Source organism: Stegastes partitus, unplaced genomic scaffold, assembly GCF_000690725.1.
Source record: "Stegastes partitus isolate 25-593 unplaced genomic scaffold, Stegastes_partitus-1.0.2 Scaffold234, whole genome shotgun sequence".
NCBI lineage: Eukaryota > Metazoa > Chordata > Actinopteri > Pomacentridae > Stegastes > Stegastes partitus.
In genome coordinates this window covers 34,560-52,100 of record NW_007577965.1, presented here as the reverse complement: position 1 = coordinate 52,100, position 17,541 = coordinate 34,560, and the positions used below count along the sequence as shown (strand labels likewise).

Sequence of the window (17,541 nt, the reverse complement as noted above, 5' to 3'; positions counted from 1 at the left end):
ACATATATATAAGTGTCCTTGTATTTAGTGTAGCAGTTTACATTCTACGCAACATGCTTCCTCGTTGCAGACGGGAGCTGTTTGCAGGTAAAACCCCGTCCTCCAGGCTCTCACAGAAGCCTGTGTGCTTATCAAACAGAGTGCATCAGTATGTAAATGAATAAAGCAATCCTGAGTGTTGTTACATATTTACAAATCTGTGTATCCTTTAGCTTTGCAATAACGACAAAATATGTGCGCCGCTGTTAACTGAGCAGCCGTGAATACATTTCCATGCGTGAGTGGGAGACAGTGTGAATGTAAGATCCGGCAGCGTGAGACAGAGCTTTTTTATCAAAGGGGGTTGCTCTTGGCACTGCCTCTTGATCTCTTCTTCCCCTCTAACTGCTGTGTGCCTGCTATCTCCCACAGTGATGCCACACAATGATACCAGGCTCCCCCCCCACTCTCTCTCTTGCTATAATACTTGCTTGTAACGCTGCTGCCTGTCTGCTGCACATTTTACGTCTGCTCCATCTCCACTTCATCCATCTGTCACCCTCTTTGTTCATCTTAACTAATTTAGCCTTGCACAGGCGGACAGCGGGGTGCCATCGCAATTGTTTTTTACTGGAGTTTTACCAATTTAGCAGCATCTTAAAACAGTAGGTCCCAATCTGGTGGCGGAGCCTCCCAAAACAAGATATCTGAGGGGTCACGAGTGCATTAAAGGCAGAAAAATATTGTACTGCAAAATGTAACTGAGGAAGACAAACTGCCTTTGTATGAATTATTACTTGAATAATTAGTTGATCAAGAGAAAAAAAAAAAAGTCATTTTAATAACGGAGTATTATGTTCACGTCTTTTTCTTCACCAAAACGTTACAGCTGCTCGCTCGACAGACACCATCTGCTGCCTTTCATTGTCACGTGTCGTAGAAAATGAAATATTTTGGACATCTGGACTTCTGGTCAGATGAAACAAGACATTTAAACATGTCAGTTTGGTGTTTTTCTACTGGACTTAATGCACTGCGACTAAAAACACATCAGCTGCTCGTCTTTTCTGATGACACAGTGTGAGGAGCTCTCTCGGCCACCCTAATTTTCCCATTTTATGAACCGAATGATTCATTAAAAGCAACTGCAGATGAATCAGTAATAAAAATAACTGACTTAACAGCGTCTATTTTATTGTTTTGAACCTACAGATTGACCGATGAGACAAAACATGCACGGGCTCTCACAAAACACTGTCCGCCTACAACGTGTCAGTTCAAAGCCTGTTTTCATTCACAATGATCACTTTTTTTTAACCAAAATCTAGTTTCAGCCGAGAGAATTTTTATTTTTTTTTCAACCCACGACTTGCTTCGGTTAGAGCGCCAGTCTTATCTACAGGCTGCACAGCGTACCGGCGCAACTGTCAGACACCGATAATCTCCTGAAATCAGAAGTGAGGCATCTTTCTCACTGGAGTCTAGTTCAGAGTGCAGCTCTCCAAAAAAACTCCCCAAAATTTTCCAACTCATCAACCCTTCTAGCACCAGTCTGCCTCTTTAAATGTCTCCTCGAGATCTTGCCAGAAAAAAATCCACAGAGGGGAATTTGTACGGAGTATATTTATAATTATTCTGCAAACTCAAATTGCCACACACAAAAATACAAGCACGCACCAGTGCACTTAACACAATTCATACGGGGACGTTTGTATTTCAATTAAGTGAGCCATTTTTCATTACAGCAAACATTTTAAAGTGTCTGGACTGCTGCTAATATGCCCAGTATGGCCATGCAAGCAATTTAAAGCTGAATTTACTGTTTAATTTGCTCATATCATGTTAGGAAGAGAAATTACCCCATTGTGTAAAATATAAAAGTCGGTCTTATTTCTCCATATGCATCATCTTGACACATGGGGATATGTTTGTAATACAAAGCTCCATGTAAGTGTATATTCGGTGTTAAGACGGTGCAGCTATGTGACAGCTGTCATCTGTCAGCACAAGCCTGAAATGACCTGCATTGATTTGTGTCTGATTCTTCAAAGACAGGAACAATTTTGACTTTTGTCTCTAACAAGGTCATTTCCGGGCCAAGCATAAGAATTTAAAAATAACTTGTTTTTATGACTCCATGAGCCGCTGCAAATGGAAACCGCTCATTTAGTATTGAGAACACAATTTACAAAGCACTTAACAGAACTGTAAACGGCCTTTCTGATGCCTGAAAAGCTTTGTCTGAGGATGGAAATCAATAACATTGCATCTCTCGCTTTCACTTTGTTCATCAGTCTTTTCCTTCTTTCCTTTTTAACATTAGATTACTGTATTAATGCCCTAGAAGACCCATCCTCACACGCGCCCAATCCGGCTACGCGATCGGCGCCTGCGCGCGTTTCAACGGACAGAACGGGAAAACACAAATTCGCACAAAGCCAGCTGTGTCTACATTAGGTGGCTCAAACCGGAACAAGCGTGCAGATGGAGTCAAAAAGCCTTGTCACAATCCCATCAATTATCAAAGGAAAGGGACACAAAGATGATGCGAATGAGCTCCTACATCTCCCCAGCATTAATTAGGACTTCACTCAGTAATTAGCTATCTGAAAATAATTACCATGAAAATGTCTGATTAAAATCTCCATCAGTCTCAAAGTCAGGAGACTGAAAGAGAGACACAAGCACCAAATTAAGGCGTGCTACTTTTTCCAACGACGTCCACCGCAGTTGTCCCCTCATTTTGTTTTAATTGAGCGGCAGATATGTGGGTAGTACCTCTGATTGGATCTGAGAAGCAGCGCAGCATCGGAGCAGTTGATTGAAAGTGACCTTGGTCTAATTACAATTGGTCTAATTATAATTCTCTGATTACATCCCAGCAGGAAATGTAAGAATAAGATGCTGCTGGTGGCCTTTGCTAATGACGTTAAGATACATTCGGAGTGATTTCTGAATTGAATTGATTCTGATCAGATACGTCGAAACAACAAGATACTGCTGTTGTCAACTTGAGCACAATTAGATTTAATTACTGTTGTTTTTTTCGACGTCGAGACGTGTTTCGGATTAAGCGTCTGGATTCTTCCGTTTGTCCCCTCTTTGTGTCTCCTTCTCCTATTCTAGCTATGTTTTCTCTCCTTACGTCTCTCAGGGCTCCGAGGTCGCAATGCCCTCCAACTCCCTTCCCCCCCCTTGGAGCCGGGATGACATCACCACATCGCCGCCTCGTCCTCGGAGTGCCTATTCATCACCCTGATCATCATCGCCGGCATCAGCAGCATCACCTGCACACACATCGGCGTGCACCTACTGCAAGAAGATAAAAGAGGAAGAGAGCCCCCGCCGGTTGGACGAGCTTAAAGGAAAGAGGGAGCGAAAACCACAGAGAGGAGGAGGAGGAGGAGGAGGAGGAGAGAAGATCCTGCTGGGGTAGGCAGAAACCCCTGACCTGTGCACTTCCAACAATACATCTCAATAAACTAGTGTACAGACAAATGTGATGAGTCAGACTTCAGGCTACAGAGGGGAAAACAACAACATAAAAGGCAGGAGAGAGAAGACCCCTGCTCACACACACACACACACACACACACACACAACCACACACACACACACACACACACACACACACATCTCAAAACCTCCCCAAGAGGAGACTCACACTTCCTCGCTCTTAGTCACCAGTTTAATCTAAAACTTCAGGAGTTCTGGCACCGCTCGCTGTATTCCAGTTACCGGATGGCGCATGACTGAATCAAGCCCTAGCCTGGATGTGCGGGAATTACAGCAGCAGAAGTGGAGCCACGCTGAGAAAACACAGCAATAAACAATGTTTCCACCACACGGGCCACTGTCTCCCTGCCCAGTCTGCTCCTCGCTGTAATGCGGCGCTTTTATGTGCACGAGCCGCATTTCAGGAGGCCGTTCTGGCGGAGCGGATGCAAAAACCCTAAGCGAGTGCGACGTGTTCTCCGCACTTTATCGCGGCGCTTTGAACATCACAACAAGCGTTTAATTAAACACCACTTCAGATCAGAGATTCATAGCGAGATAAAAACCATTTTATGAGGTTGTAAAGACAAGTTGCAGCCGTGCGACAACCAAACAGTGGTAAGTATATTGTTCTCGGATTAGATGTGAGAAGCTGATAAAGGTGGTTTCGACTTTGTGATCTAAACACGCAGCTTTGCCGTTGTTGCCATTAATGTTGCTTTTGGCGGTAATATTTTAAACTGTGAAATTTACACAAGCAAGTAGGAAGCAAACATGGAAACATTGGAGTTACTGTGACTATGGAATCAATATTAAATGAACAAAAAGACATCAGGAAATAAATATTTGTACGACTATAAACACAGCGTACTGCGTAACATGTCGGTAAAATAATCCAATTTCATCCACCGTAATACCAAATATGATTTAATCCCACTTCTTTCGCTCTAACAGTGTATTTCAGGTAGCTTTTTATTCCCCTCCCACAGTTTTTATTTCACAACGCACTTTTTCCCAAAGTCTGCTTGCATTTCATAAAGCTTCTTTTCATCAAATAGCTTTCGTCTATCAATACGACCAGAGAAGAGCTGCGAAGGCGGTTACGCCACCAGTTTGACTTCCCATCAAAGCAAGAGCCAAACACAAGCGATAGACGCTGCTGTTGAGAAAAGAAGCAAATGAAATAACATTTTACTGTAATGAGTTGAGTTGCGCAAACCCTATTGGATTACTTCACAATTTCATGGCTGGAACGGTCACGATTTTCATGGATTCATTTATTCAAAGGGTTATTTATTTCATAATAGCCTATCCGTTTATTGAATATTGGGACACTTCTCCTGGTCTCCTTATAATATGGCATCTCCCAACAGACATTGCAAACTCACGTAGTCATGGAAGGCCTTGGCCTCGCTGGAGTGTTCACATGTGTCTCTTCTCTCTGGAGCTGCACAGTACAGGTCCCAGAAAACACTACAAACACACACAGAGAGCCAGTCAGAGAGAACAGCGACTACAGCCTGACAGATGAGAATATAAAAGCAGTTGTAGAGGTAATCCAGCATCAAGACGACATGCTTCTATTATCAACATTGAAATAGATGACTTCAAGTGCGGCGTTGCAATTTGCAAACAGAAGAAGAGCTTTCGGGGACAATTAATGAGATAAAGACAAATAAAAACAGGAGGAGGAGAGAAAATTACCATTTTATTCGGTAACGTCAGTGATGGAACGAAGAGAGAGCGGCATTAAGAAGAATGTATCTGGAATCATTAGACACAAAAACACTCACCACCACCATGAGTGGAGGAACCCCGGAGGTTCTCCTAATGTGATGTTCTTCTCCCATCGGATCTTGACGTACACAAAGAGAGAGCGGAGGGGGAGAGAATGAGATGCTTCAGAAACATATTGAGTATAAAAACATGCCTGACATCTGAATTACCTGCTTTATAAGGCTGAAGAGGGTGCAAGGGAATTCTTATAGCACATGCCATTAGGTAATTATGTTATGATTCTCACGGATTCATAAGTGGATAAGTGGGTCTATGTGTGCCTGAAAGCCCGTCGAATCGCGAGTATGTGAACGTGTGTGTGTGTGTGTGTGTGTTTCCAGAGTCAGGAGGTGTACGGAGTATGAGGTTAGAGACGTGTACCAGCCTGAGGAGCCCAATCAAACGTTTGTACAACCCACGCACCCTCCAATCTGTCCTCTCACCATTATCTGTCCTTCTGCTCCTGCTGAGTTTCATTCACAGTTTCTGACTTTAAGACTGATTTCTATCCTTTGTTTTTTTTTCCTTTACAGTGGGCGTGTTCCTTCCCTTCTTCCCTCCTCTCCTTTGCTCTGTCCGGTATGCTTGAAACCAGCTAGTTTGTATGAGTCGCTATCAGAACACGTCTGATGGCAAAAGTGCTCATAGTTAATAAGCTGCTTCACTTAAATGTGGGTTAAATGCTGGCTCTTGCTGAGAGAGGTCAAATAGGCATCGTGGTGCACACAATCTTTCCTTAAATGCATTCACCTTGTGTATTGGGACGTAAATAAATTCAATTATCTGAAAGGCAGTTTTTTGTACAAAGGATAAGTTACACAGCAAAGTTTTTGGAGAATCTCTAATTTCTCACCTGCTAGATTGTCAGTTTATAAAGTATTTTCCAATCACAGCTTAGCAACTGTAACTAGACTTATAAGGAGACCTGCTAAACTTAAATCTGTCCATTTGTGTATGAGCTCTAGTCGAGCCAGAGGGCTACACCTCAGTATGTGAGAGTATCGATGATTTTAAAAGGAGACACAACAAGTGAACAGGGTGATATTTTTAACTTATATCAACGTAAAACTTTCCCACTTTATTACTTCAAATATGACAATAAGTTATCTGAAATGCAATATTTAAATATGCAACTGAGTTTTTTTTATGTCTAAAAGTGCCCTAATTTGTGTTAACATTTCTGAACAAAACCGCCTTCAAACTTTTTGCTTCGTTTTGTTGACAAATTGGAGTCAAAGGTTTTTACAGACGGGATTATGAATATCTCCTTTGATCACTTCATAAATCAGAAAACACTTTCAACAAATGCTTTTTTAGTGCCATGTTTCTGGAAATAAAATGTTCTGCAAATCAGGCTTTAATGGACCTTAATAACACCTTCAGAATATAGATAGGAATACAAATGCAAAGTCTGGTGTATTTAAGTGCTAATGAAGTGGAGTTTTTTTTTTTTTTATGACTTTGAGCAAAAACTCAAAGGCCTTTAAAGACATATATTGTAAAATTCCATACTTTTTTATTTTTAATTGGAAACCACCATTTAGGTGGCAAACTAACAGACATCCTGCCCAGGTGATGACTTACATTTAGACAACAGTTTTTTTTTGTAAATACAAGTTTAATTAATGTTATGTTTAAATATGCATATGAGGTCCTATCTCTATACACAGGGTCGTGAAATAAACAGATAAATGTGTGTTTTAGCTGTTGTCTTTCCACTAGACTGAAGTAATCATGGAAGCAAAACATTCCTAAATTGATCAGCGTATGAATAATTCACCTGAACCAAAATCAAAATACAAGCGTAAAGAATGTCTTATTTACAAGCTGCAAAATTAAGTCTGCCTACTACACCTGCAGTATAACTAACAAGGCGAGGGCCAACACATACAATATTTTAAGTCCCCTTCATGCACTATGCTGTGCTTTAAGAGTGAATGGTAATGTCGGGGGCTCTGTCCCGATATTTACTGGATTATACACCCGAGCAACCGCACAATCAAACCCTTTATCTGATATTGTTAGTCTGCATACTAAAAGGCTTTTCTTCCCCTGCATCATTAATAAGGAAAATACAAACAATAAAGCATGAATCTAACCTTTGTCTTGTTTGTCCAAGGACGTCAGCTAAGCAGCAATATAGAGAATTGGGTTTAATTGGCTAACAAGCATGATAGTGATTTTAGCCAACAATCAATGGCTGTTGGCAAAAAAAAAATAGCAGAGCAACCAAGGGTCAAGGGCAGATTGTTTTTACAAAAATGACTATGAATCTTAAGCGGTCAATCTGCTCCTTGCAAAACTTCACATGTGCCGCGCAAGAAAGGAAAGCAACTGTTAGTGTTGGGAGATTCCAATCCTGCAATAAAAGGTGTGGAGGGTTTCAGACGCTGTTCCACCATCAGACGAAGCCTTAACCCCTGACGTCAGTGACTGCTGACATCACCCACAACAGGGACGATTTATGTTTGCACACAAAGTCGGTGGATGCGCACATTTAAACAAAGACACACACACAACGAACAGGGAGCAGCAGTGAGACTCCTGCTATCAGACTATGACACTATTGTTTAGTCTGCCTCTCCTCCACAAACACACTTACATCACTTTCTAACTTTTACTTCTTGCTCATTTTTTTTCTCCCCTTCCCTGAAATGTTTCATATGAGTAAAAGAACAAGACTATTGTGCCACCTGCTCTAGTAGCAGTGTGAACAAGCTCTACAATAACAGGAAGAACTGAATCACTGCACTTTCAATCAGACCGTCCTGACCTCAGCTGCACATCAGACACAGTGACTTTTAGAAGGAATGCATTGCTTTGAAGTTTTCTTTTTTTTTGGGAGGGGAAGGACAGGAACTGCTTCTATTTGCTCTCAGTCTAACTTAGCAGCTCTTACAAATGCATCTGTTAATTTCAAACATTACAGGCTGCCAGCGTCTTCTATATACACCATGACAAAGAGGGATTTGCTTCCACACAATTGCTCAAATGGTGCAAAAAAAATAAAAAAAATATGCAGAATGGGCATGACGTCCCTCATTTCTCCACATTTAACTGGCTGTAGCTCAGTCCAAACAAGATTACAGACGGTTCAGGTCAGGACACTTTCTAGTCTGCTCTTTTATTCCTCCTTCATCTGGAAAGCGTAGAGAGAGAGAGAGAGAGAGAGAGAGAAAAAAAAAAAAGAAAAATGCCCGCATATCCTGTCTTCTTGTGGTCTGCGCTCCTGGGAGGTTCTTTCATTTACCTTCAGCATGCTACACTGAGATCCCTGCAGCATGATTACTGGCAGATGTAGGCTGTGTGTTGCCGTTTTCTTTCTACCCACACAAATACACAAATTTTATTTCAACCTTTTTTTTTTATTTTTCTGCTCTGTTTCTTTCGCCTTATGTTAAGCTGTAAATGTATTACCTGTTTGAGCCATCAGTTTAGTTTGACATCTCTGCGTGTTTTCTTGGTTTGCCCGTTTCTCCCGAGCTGTCTGTTTGTGATTTGGTATTTACGTTAAGGTATCTGGGTCTGATTTGCGAACCGCCATTCTGGCCTCTTGTTTTCCTGAGCCCGAGGACACACTGTAAACCGATGCGGACGATAAAAGCGGATAACAGGACTTTAAAGCCTTGCCCGTGCTCCACCTCGCTATTCCCAGAAAGAGCTACATTTTGGCCTGCTGTTTACCCTGCGCATGTGTGTGTGCGTGTGAACTGTACACAAGTGGCTGTGTTTATACTTGTTGCACTCTTAGCTAATGCGTTCCCACACTTGAATATGACACCGCCTATCCTTTTCATCTCTCTTCATCTGCGGAAGAGAGCGCAAATGACACGGCAGAGAGGAAAGGTTGCCGGAGAGAGACGGGGAGGTGTATGTGCGCCAACACACGCCAAGTCGGAGTGATGGGAATCAGTGCCAGCTGATGATGTAACCTTTTTTCCATCCCCCTCGCTTTGTTCTGCTCTTCCTCTGGCCGATGTACGACAAGCCTCTCGTCTTCTACGTTATAATTTACCGTCATTTAGAGCTAAGCACAATAATCAACTGACCTCACTTTCAACCCCCCCCATCACCTTTTGATTTTTTTTTTTCCACCTCTGCAGAATTAAACCCCCCCCCCCCCCCCCCCATCACCTTTTGATTTTTTTTTTTCCACCTCTGCAGAATTAAAGTGCGGACAAGCTCGCAAGTAGAGAAACCAATAAAGAGGAGAGCAGTAGGATTGCAAAGAGAGAGAGAAGAGGAATAAAAAAAAAAAAAGACAGGAAGAGATTGACTGTGAGTGGATTAGACAATGATGTCAGTCCAAGATGTCAGCTCTGGCTCATTGTAACTCTTCCTGTGCTGCAGCTCCGGTCCTACTAAACGCAGCACGAATGTTAAAAACGCTTGTCTGCTGCACTAACCTGTTGGCTCAGCACTGTGAGGCCAAGTTAATTCAATTAGCTGCTACACTTACTGGACATATTGCATGAGGGTCAGACCACCCTTCAGAGTGGACACATAAAGTACATGGGCTGCAGCCTGACACACACACACACACACGTGGACACATAAAGCATTTTTGTGGCTTACCTCTGAGAGAAATGTCTGTGCTGACTTCTGTGCTCCTACATGCAGCAGGTACTCGTACACATAAAGAGCCAACCTGCACAAATAAAAGAACACAGCGGGAGGATGTGGGTCAGTTTGTTAATCAAGACCCAAAAAGAAGAAAAAAAAACAACAAAACAAAACAGAAATTGGGACATTTTTGAGAGCGGAGGCAAACAGACGAGCACAAAGAAAGACAAATGTAAACAGGGCTTTACAAGCACACAAAAGGGAATATATCCTATGATTGCCAAAAAAGACAGATGAAGGAGCCTACGCAGGGATACAAGTTGACAAGCAGCTCCTGAACGCTCCGTGAAGTGATGTGTTTGGAGCGTCACAGTCCCCTTACAAATCTCATGAGAAACAGAAAGACAAAACGCCACCGTAGGAGCACTAATCACTTCCCAAATGCCAAACAGCAGACAGGGCAACCTTTAAAAACATTTGAAATTCACCCAACATTATGCTAAATCTAAAACCCACCTGTTTAGGGGGGAACAAACAACATGGCGATAAGGGTATACGCTCGGTGTGAAACGCCTCACCTTCGCGCCTTGGGCTCTCCGCGGACTTCCTCTCGCGGCTTTGATCACAGTAAGAATTAATTACAGGCCTGATTTGTTAATCAATTCTCCTCCTGGTGTGTCTGCGCTGGTACTAACAGCGAGTCAGAAAAAGAGAGAACGAGGTGATCCACAGGTCTATAAATACAAGATAGAAATTGATCCACAGAGGATCAACAGCACATCTCACTGACTCCTGATGACACCGTGTAGATTTACAGCTTTAGGCAGTGTAATGACATATAGGAAGTGTACAGGGCCATGAATCATGAAGTGTTTGTCACAAATTTCTACTAAAACTTCTAAAAGCTCAGTTTGGGCCTTATTGGTGTGATTTCTGAGGTGTTGGACAAATAAATTGTGTTGCGTTGTCATGTTTCTGAAATGTTTATACTCAATTAACCCATTGCAGAAAATACATGGTTTGTTAGAAAGCCTCAAGTGAGTTAATTTAGCAAACTGCTGCTAGTATTTTGTCTTAAAGGGCTGCAGCTGCAATGTCAGAAAACTGTAAAAAATGTATAATTTCCCAATATCAATAGGCGACACAGTGCAACTGCTAGTCTGACCAGCAGACCACGATGAAGCAAAGAATCAATTTCTCACATCTGAGAAGCTGGAAACATGATGCAACGTGAGCTTTGACCCGGAGCTCGGTGCGTCTCCGTTTGTGTGAACATGTGCATTGAAAGACGGTCACGCCGGGACGGCATCTGTCCTCGAACCCCCACTGAAAGGTGCTACCAGCTTCCTGTAGCCGATCCAGACTCTTATATTGAGGTAAAAATAAACTCCCCAGACAGCCCTGTCTGCCCGTCTGAAGATGATGGACTGCACACCTTTCTGCTCTGCACACAGGTACTCTGTCTGCACCACTCCCCTCCTCCCCCTTTACTCTCCCCCATTTCATCTCTCTTTACCATCACTTTCATCCTCAGTGTCCCTTCCTCCTCCTCCCCTCTATCTCTGTGCCGTTTCTGTCATGCTTACGCTGCTCTCCCTTTTGCACTTTTTTTTTTTTTTTATAAGAGTACATGTTTGTTTAATGATGAAAGGATGACGGGAACCTCTCGTTCCCTCTTTCCATCCCTTCTTCTTCTTCTTCTTCTCTCCATTCCCCCCATGGCCTGGCAGTAATGTTTAACCAAAGAGATAGAGACAGAACGTTTCACAGGGACAAGGTTAAGGGAACAATGAGAGGCTTGACAAAACTCTTGACACCTCGACAACCGAACATGAATAAAAGATGTGCCCGTTTTTTTTTTTTTTTTTTTTCTCGAAGCACTGTACAACTCTGAACATTTCGAGGAACAAACTTGCTCAGTCGCTCTGTTCTGCATCCTGTCGACCTGTCTAAATCCGTCACTCTCTCCGGCGACGTCAGCTACAGCAGCGTCACTATGGAGCTATTTATTATTACTGAAAGATCTCGTGTATCTGCAGTGAATACATTCCCGGCAATGATGGGCTGCATGAATGAATTCATTGTGTGTCAGTGGGAATAAATAAAGAAATGAAAGCTTGTCCTCAGCACGCACTGGCCTGTAGCCAGTCAGCTATCTATTACCGCGCAAAAACACAGACTCGCACGGTAGCTGCCTTTGACGCAGACTAAAAGGTTTAACCTGTGATTGATTTCACAGGAGCCCTACGACGTGACCTTTGGCCCCCGGCTGAGAAACCGGGTTGTTGAAAGTATGGAGAGGTGCACGGGCGAGGACAAAGGAAGGAAGACAGACAAACATGAAGGATTCACAGGTAAAGTACGCTAATGCAAGTTTTGGAGAGGAGATGAAAGAAAGGGAAAAAATAAAGGAGGTCCTGATTCATGTGCCGCTTCTGACCTTAAACACAGGGTTTTAAATGCACTAAGGCTTGCAAAAATACACTCATAAATCAGACTTAAACCACTCCTGTCTGCCTCCCTCCCTCCCTCCTTTTTTTTTTTTTTTTTTTTTTATTGAACATTCTAAAACAGTAGGCAGAGTTGAAGTAGGACTGATAAGCAGACAGCGAAGCAGCAGAAGAAGGCACTTTGTTAGCATTTGATATCTGTTGAACTTTAACTCAAAACTACTAATTTCCTCAAAGACGAGTGATAGGCTTTGAAAACACTAAAACCCCCTTCACGCTGCTCTCTTATTGTTCAGTTACCACTTGTTCGGCTGAGCCTCCCGCTGATAAAAAAAACGCCCGACTATGTGGAACACCACTGACTGACAGAGTCAAAATACTGAGCGGAGATAAGGTTTGAGGATTAGAGGCTGGGGGACTGTTCAAGGTTAAGAATCCTCTAAATTTAACACATTAAAATGAAAACATTACAATGACTCTCTTGTGGTGTTAAGCAAACTGTCGCTTTAAGTGACCTCTGCAGCCAAAAGTGCTCAAATCGAGGCTTTTGTGATAGTTTTTTGGTCCATATTAGTCGATTCGTATTAAAGCTTTAGGTGCTTGCTCTTGCTGTCTGACGCATACCAGGAGAATGTTTTTTATTCCTTACATGTCTGCTTTGGCAATTTGCGTTGTAAATATGAGCCATTTTACATTTTATAATGAAAGAGATCAGGTGCGTCCTACTTTGTCTCCTCTCTCTTCCTGTGTGTGTGGGTGTGTCACGTGAGGTAGTTGTGTTAAGTGGGTGCAAGTGGAAAAGGTAGGGCAGAGGGGACAACTTTAAGCTCCACACCTGACCCTATTTTTCCATCAAGTTTAGCCGGTTTTGTCTTCTGTGAGTCACATTTAATTAAATTCATATTTCCAGCCGACCCCCACCCCGGCTGCTCCTGTAAATCTGCACAAGACCAGACAGCTACAGCAAGCTTGAACAGTCAGAGACTGAGCTTAGCTTAATGAAGGCAGCAGGCAGAAACAGCGACCAGCTTCTGTGTTGCCTTGTTACTGTGCCAGCGTTGTTGTTGCTGAACTGTCATACAGAGAAGAGATCAGAGAGAAAGGAAGAGCATCTCGGAGCTCAACCACAACCTCAGCCTAAAGCAAAGACGTGAACCTTTTTTCCCCAGGATCAGCATTTAGGAGACCAGTGGATCACTACAAATCAATTTACTGCCGTGGCGATCAAAGTCTGGCAGAGCTTCAAATCACAACAGGCAATGGCTTCAGTGATTGGATTTGCCTATTATAGATTAGCTCCAGATTATTTCACCCTTGTTAAAGATGAAATGGAAAACCGATTAAAATTCTGATCTGAATCGACATGTTAAGTGACATATTTACCGTACTTGCTCCTCGTTGACATACACTAATAACATACTTGACCGGGAAAATCAAATTAAATGTTGCATAAGTGAAAAGGGAGGTAATCAAATCCTTAGCAAACTCCTGCCATTGAACATGCTTTCCCCATTAGAGATGCACAAATCACTTCTTCAGCAGTCTATATTACCAGCGCTGTCGGTAAAGTGGTCACGTTTTTTTTCTTTTGTAGCTTCCCAAACATTTTTTTTTTTGTTAAAGCTGCAACTGGAGATATTTTTCTGTATAAGAAATGCCCGCTACTGCTAAAGTTGCAGCACAGCAGAGACAGTGGCGTCTCATCCCCTCTGAATAAGATGCTATAAATTTGCCTTCTTTGGCCAAATTAAATTCGGATGTTGGGTGTGGGCAGGAAATCATGTCTCCTGTCTATTACACAGCCGCTGGTGAGGGATGTGGTAAAAGAAAAATGTCTTTTGGCTTTTTCTGTATGGATGATCACAGACTATACGCTGCAGGTTCACGTGTTAAATGGGTTCTATATCAAAATCTGCATTATCTAATAGTAAACACAATATTGAACATAGTCTCATTTTATAAAATCCATAGGATGAACGTATTTTTTAGAAAACAGTGGCCGATTCACACATCCAGGAGACACAGATTGGCATTAGCATTCGACTCTGTTTTGCTTTCCCCAAACCTGAGGGAATTATTTGGATCTTTAGCAGTTAAATGCTCCATTCATGGTGTTTTCCAACCATTTGCTAGCTTTGTTCATCTGTTGTTTGGCATTGGTGTGGCTCAGTGGTGCAGCGTTTAGCACTGCCACCTCACAGCAAGAAAGCTCTGGGCCTGAAAGTGCCGGTCGGTGCTTTCTGTGGAGAAGTTTGCATGTGCCTATGTGTGTTTTCTCCTGGTGGTCCAGTAGGTTAATTGGTGATTCTGAATGAGGTCGTAGGTGTGAGTGTGTACATGGTTGTGTGTCTCTTTGTGCTAGTTGGATGGACTGTCCACGGCGTGCCCTACTTCTCATCTGTTGTTAACAGGCTCCGGCCTTCCACGACTCTCTGCAGGGTAAAGCAGGTATAGCTAACAGATAGATGGATGGATGGATGTTTGCCACTAGAAAGGTGCTCCACTCTTGCTCAGTCAGTCATCCATTCCTACTTGTTTTTCTCCCTTAGCTAACTTTCCTGTCATTTTAGCTCCTTCCAATCCAACTTGTCCTGCAGTAACCTCAGCATTTCCCTCTTTACCCCACCATTCCCACTCCACTGATTCCCCACCCTCATCTCCTCACCCTTTCCCCATTCCCTTAGCAGCTCCCTCAGTTTTTCTACCAGCCCAGTTTCAATCACCCCTCCTGTCTGTCTAATGTAGCATACCTTTCTGGCATTTTTTCCTGTCTGCTCAGCTGCTCCTTTTGCATGTGTTTGTACTTTCCTTTTTGCTTCTTCTTTCTCGCTGGTGGAACAGTTACCTCTTTCTAACCAACATTAAAAGAGACGCTTTAATCAACTTCTGGGGGCAAAGATATGACTCTGTCTTTGCTTGATGACTGTAATTTACCAGATGTGGAAATGTTCCATCACAATCAGAACCATTGCTGTCTGAAACTAAAATAACTGCACATACAGGGAATACTGAATATCTCACAACACATCAGCAAGGGCATTCGTCGAAGGTTTAAAGCTTCAGCAGTGTAGCTTTCTCTAATAAAGGCAGTCAGATTGGAGCCCTTGTAGATCTGCTGTGTATTTCAGTGGTGCTGGTGGTCAGTTTGAATGGTTCAACATGTCATCGGACCTGGTTGCTCCCTTTGGGTTGAACGTGGATCAAACACTGTGTTGCTTTAGCAATCTAGCATTTGTACAAGAGATGGTGATGTTGTTGGATTTTATTAAGAATAAAGTGAAATGAATGGAACTGAATAGGCGAGATGTCTAGAAAAAAACAAGTGTGCGAAAAAGAGAAAGGAAATTCTGTGCAGTGGTAATCTATGGAGAAGAGTTGTAGATTAGAGGCTCTGGAAGGTGTCAATCAGGGATTAACCTGCAATGTCTTTATGAAGAGGTCAAACACGGGTTGAACACGAGTACTGCAGAGTGTTCCACACACAGATCTCCTGCATTATACAACAGCACAAGATACATTTTTGTTCTTATATTGAGTTAAAACGTAACGCGTCTTTTTGGAGGTATTGAACTTTATCAACCAACGAATAAAAGAAAATTACTACAAACAGTCAGAAAGTGAACCGTACCCTCCTCTCCACGTCCACTATGGAGGAAAATTACAGAGAGAAATTGAGAGAAAGAGAGTGATGGTGTGACAGGAGCATAACAGAGTGAGATGAAAGGTTCTGGAGACGAGAGGAGAGAGAAGAGGGGGGATTAGAGAGACAGGGAAAAGAAAAAAAAAAAAGGCAGATGGGGAGGATGGAGGTGATGGGTGCTCGCGGATGAGCCCCAAGATGAATACTCGTGAGATCTGTAAACTTTCATATTCTAATGTTAGGGATTCTCACTGAGCGGTGTCTCAGTTAGCCAAGCACCCTGCTGTGACCTCCTTCTGCAAATTAACACAAAACCCCGCAACGAAAACAGTCAGGCTAAACCAGAGCCGGCTTCCAAGAGAAAAAACCAAATGACTACACACTGTGCTGCAAACATAACATACAGAAAGGGACGAAATGAAAGATACATAGGCGTAGTATGCCTCGGAGTATGCACTGGATTTCATTATATTTTTATAAATGAATTTAAATGAGTTCTGTGTGAGCGGAAATAACAATGGAAAAGTAATCCTAGCTTGAACTAAGTCACAGACAGGAAGTTATATACTGTAATTATCTCCTGGACATGCTTACCTACCACAAAAGACTAAATTACCGTCTTAAATCTATGCTGTGCGTGTTCACAGCAAAGAATAATTTTCGGAAAAGTGACACTGTGAAGTACCTACTGAGAGCTGTAGCGTCTTTGAAGCGCTTTGCTTTCAAGCGAACGAACACAAAAACAATAAAGCAATAAAGAAATAATGTGACTCCCCCAAATTCCCCGTAGATTAAACAGCAATAACACCTTACAATAAATTAACCCTGCAGTAAACTCCAGCTTGGTAAAAGTCATACTTACAGCACCATTTCCAGTGCTATGCTTTGTTTGTGTAATGTACGGCGGTTAATTACAAATCCCGTTAAGTGTCTTTTAGAGAGTCTCGGCGAGGATCGACTTTTGCACTCCTCGGTGCAGCTTGTTTGGCAAATGTTTTCGTGATGTTTCAGACTCTTTTCTATGTTACATAATTTTGCAGCATATGTGACTGATGCAATACAGACAGTGACGGCAGTAACCACGAGTACAGAGGCAGCTACCCTGTACTAAACTGAGCCATATTAAGATCAATTACAATTAGCGACATGCATCAGCATCATTAGTAGATCATCCAATATTTTTTTTTTTTTTACATAAACGGTTATTTGATTTGCTTTTTAAAGAACTGTGGCCAAGAATATTAAAGTGGACATTTCAGAGAGTGAAAATCAGCTTTGACAGACTATGTAATGATGACAGTGTTTCTGAATGAGCTCAAAACTATGTTGGTATTTCTGTGCAGCAGTTTCTTGTCACTTATCGATGCAAACATACTCATGTAATGATAAGTAGACGGGTGACAAATGAAAGGAAAACTCAACATAAGGTGCCTTAGTAGGGATTAATACCATTCATCTACAAGATATTCCCTCATTTGGTGTTTTGCTGACAACGCCTTCTAACATGTCGTTCTAAAATCTCTTACAAGTACGCAACCAGGTTGAGATCTGGTGACTGGTGAAAGGCCGTAACATATGATTTATATCATTTTCATACTGATCAAACCATTCAGTGACCCCCCCTGCCCGACTGTCACC

The 17,541-nt window shown here is 42.3% G+C and overlaps 1 protein-coding gene across 1 annotated transcript in view; it reads right to left on the bottom strand.

Annotated features, from left to right (window-relative positions):
- The window catches only part of ssbp2a (single stranded DNA binding protein 2a), a 55,359-nt gene that overhangs the window by 22,389 nt on the left and 15,429 nt on the right, over positions 1-17,541 (bottom strand). The window contains exons 2-4 of the mRNA XM_008281446.1: positions 9,826-9,898; positions 5,268-5,329; positions 4,863-4,947 (exon numbers count right to left, since the gene is read on the bottom strand). Of these exons, the coding sequence (XP_008279668.1) occupies positions 4,863-4,947; positions 5,268-5,329; positions 9,826-9,898 (220 nt within the window). The remainder of the gene's footprint in view (positions 1-4,862; positions 4,948-5,267; positions 5,330-9,825; positions 9,899-17,541) is intronic.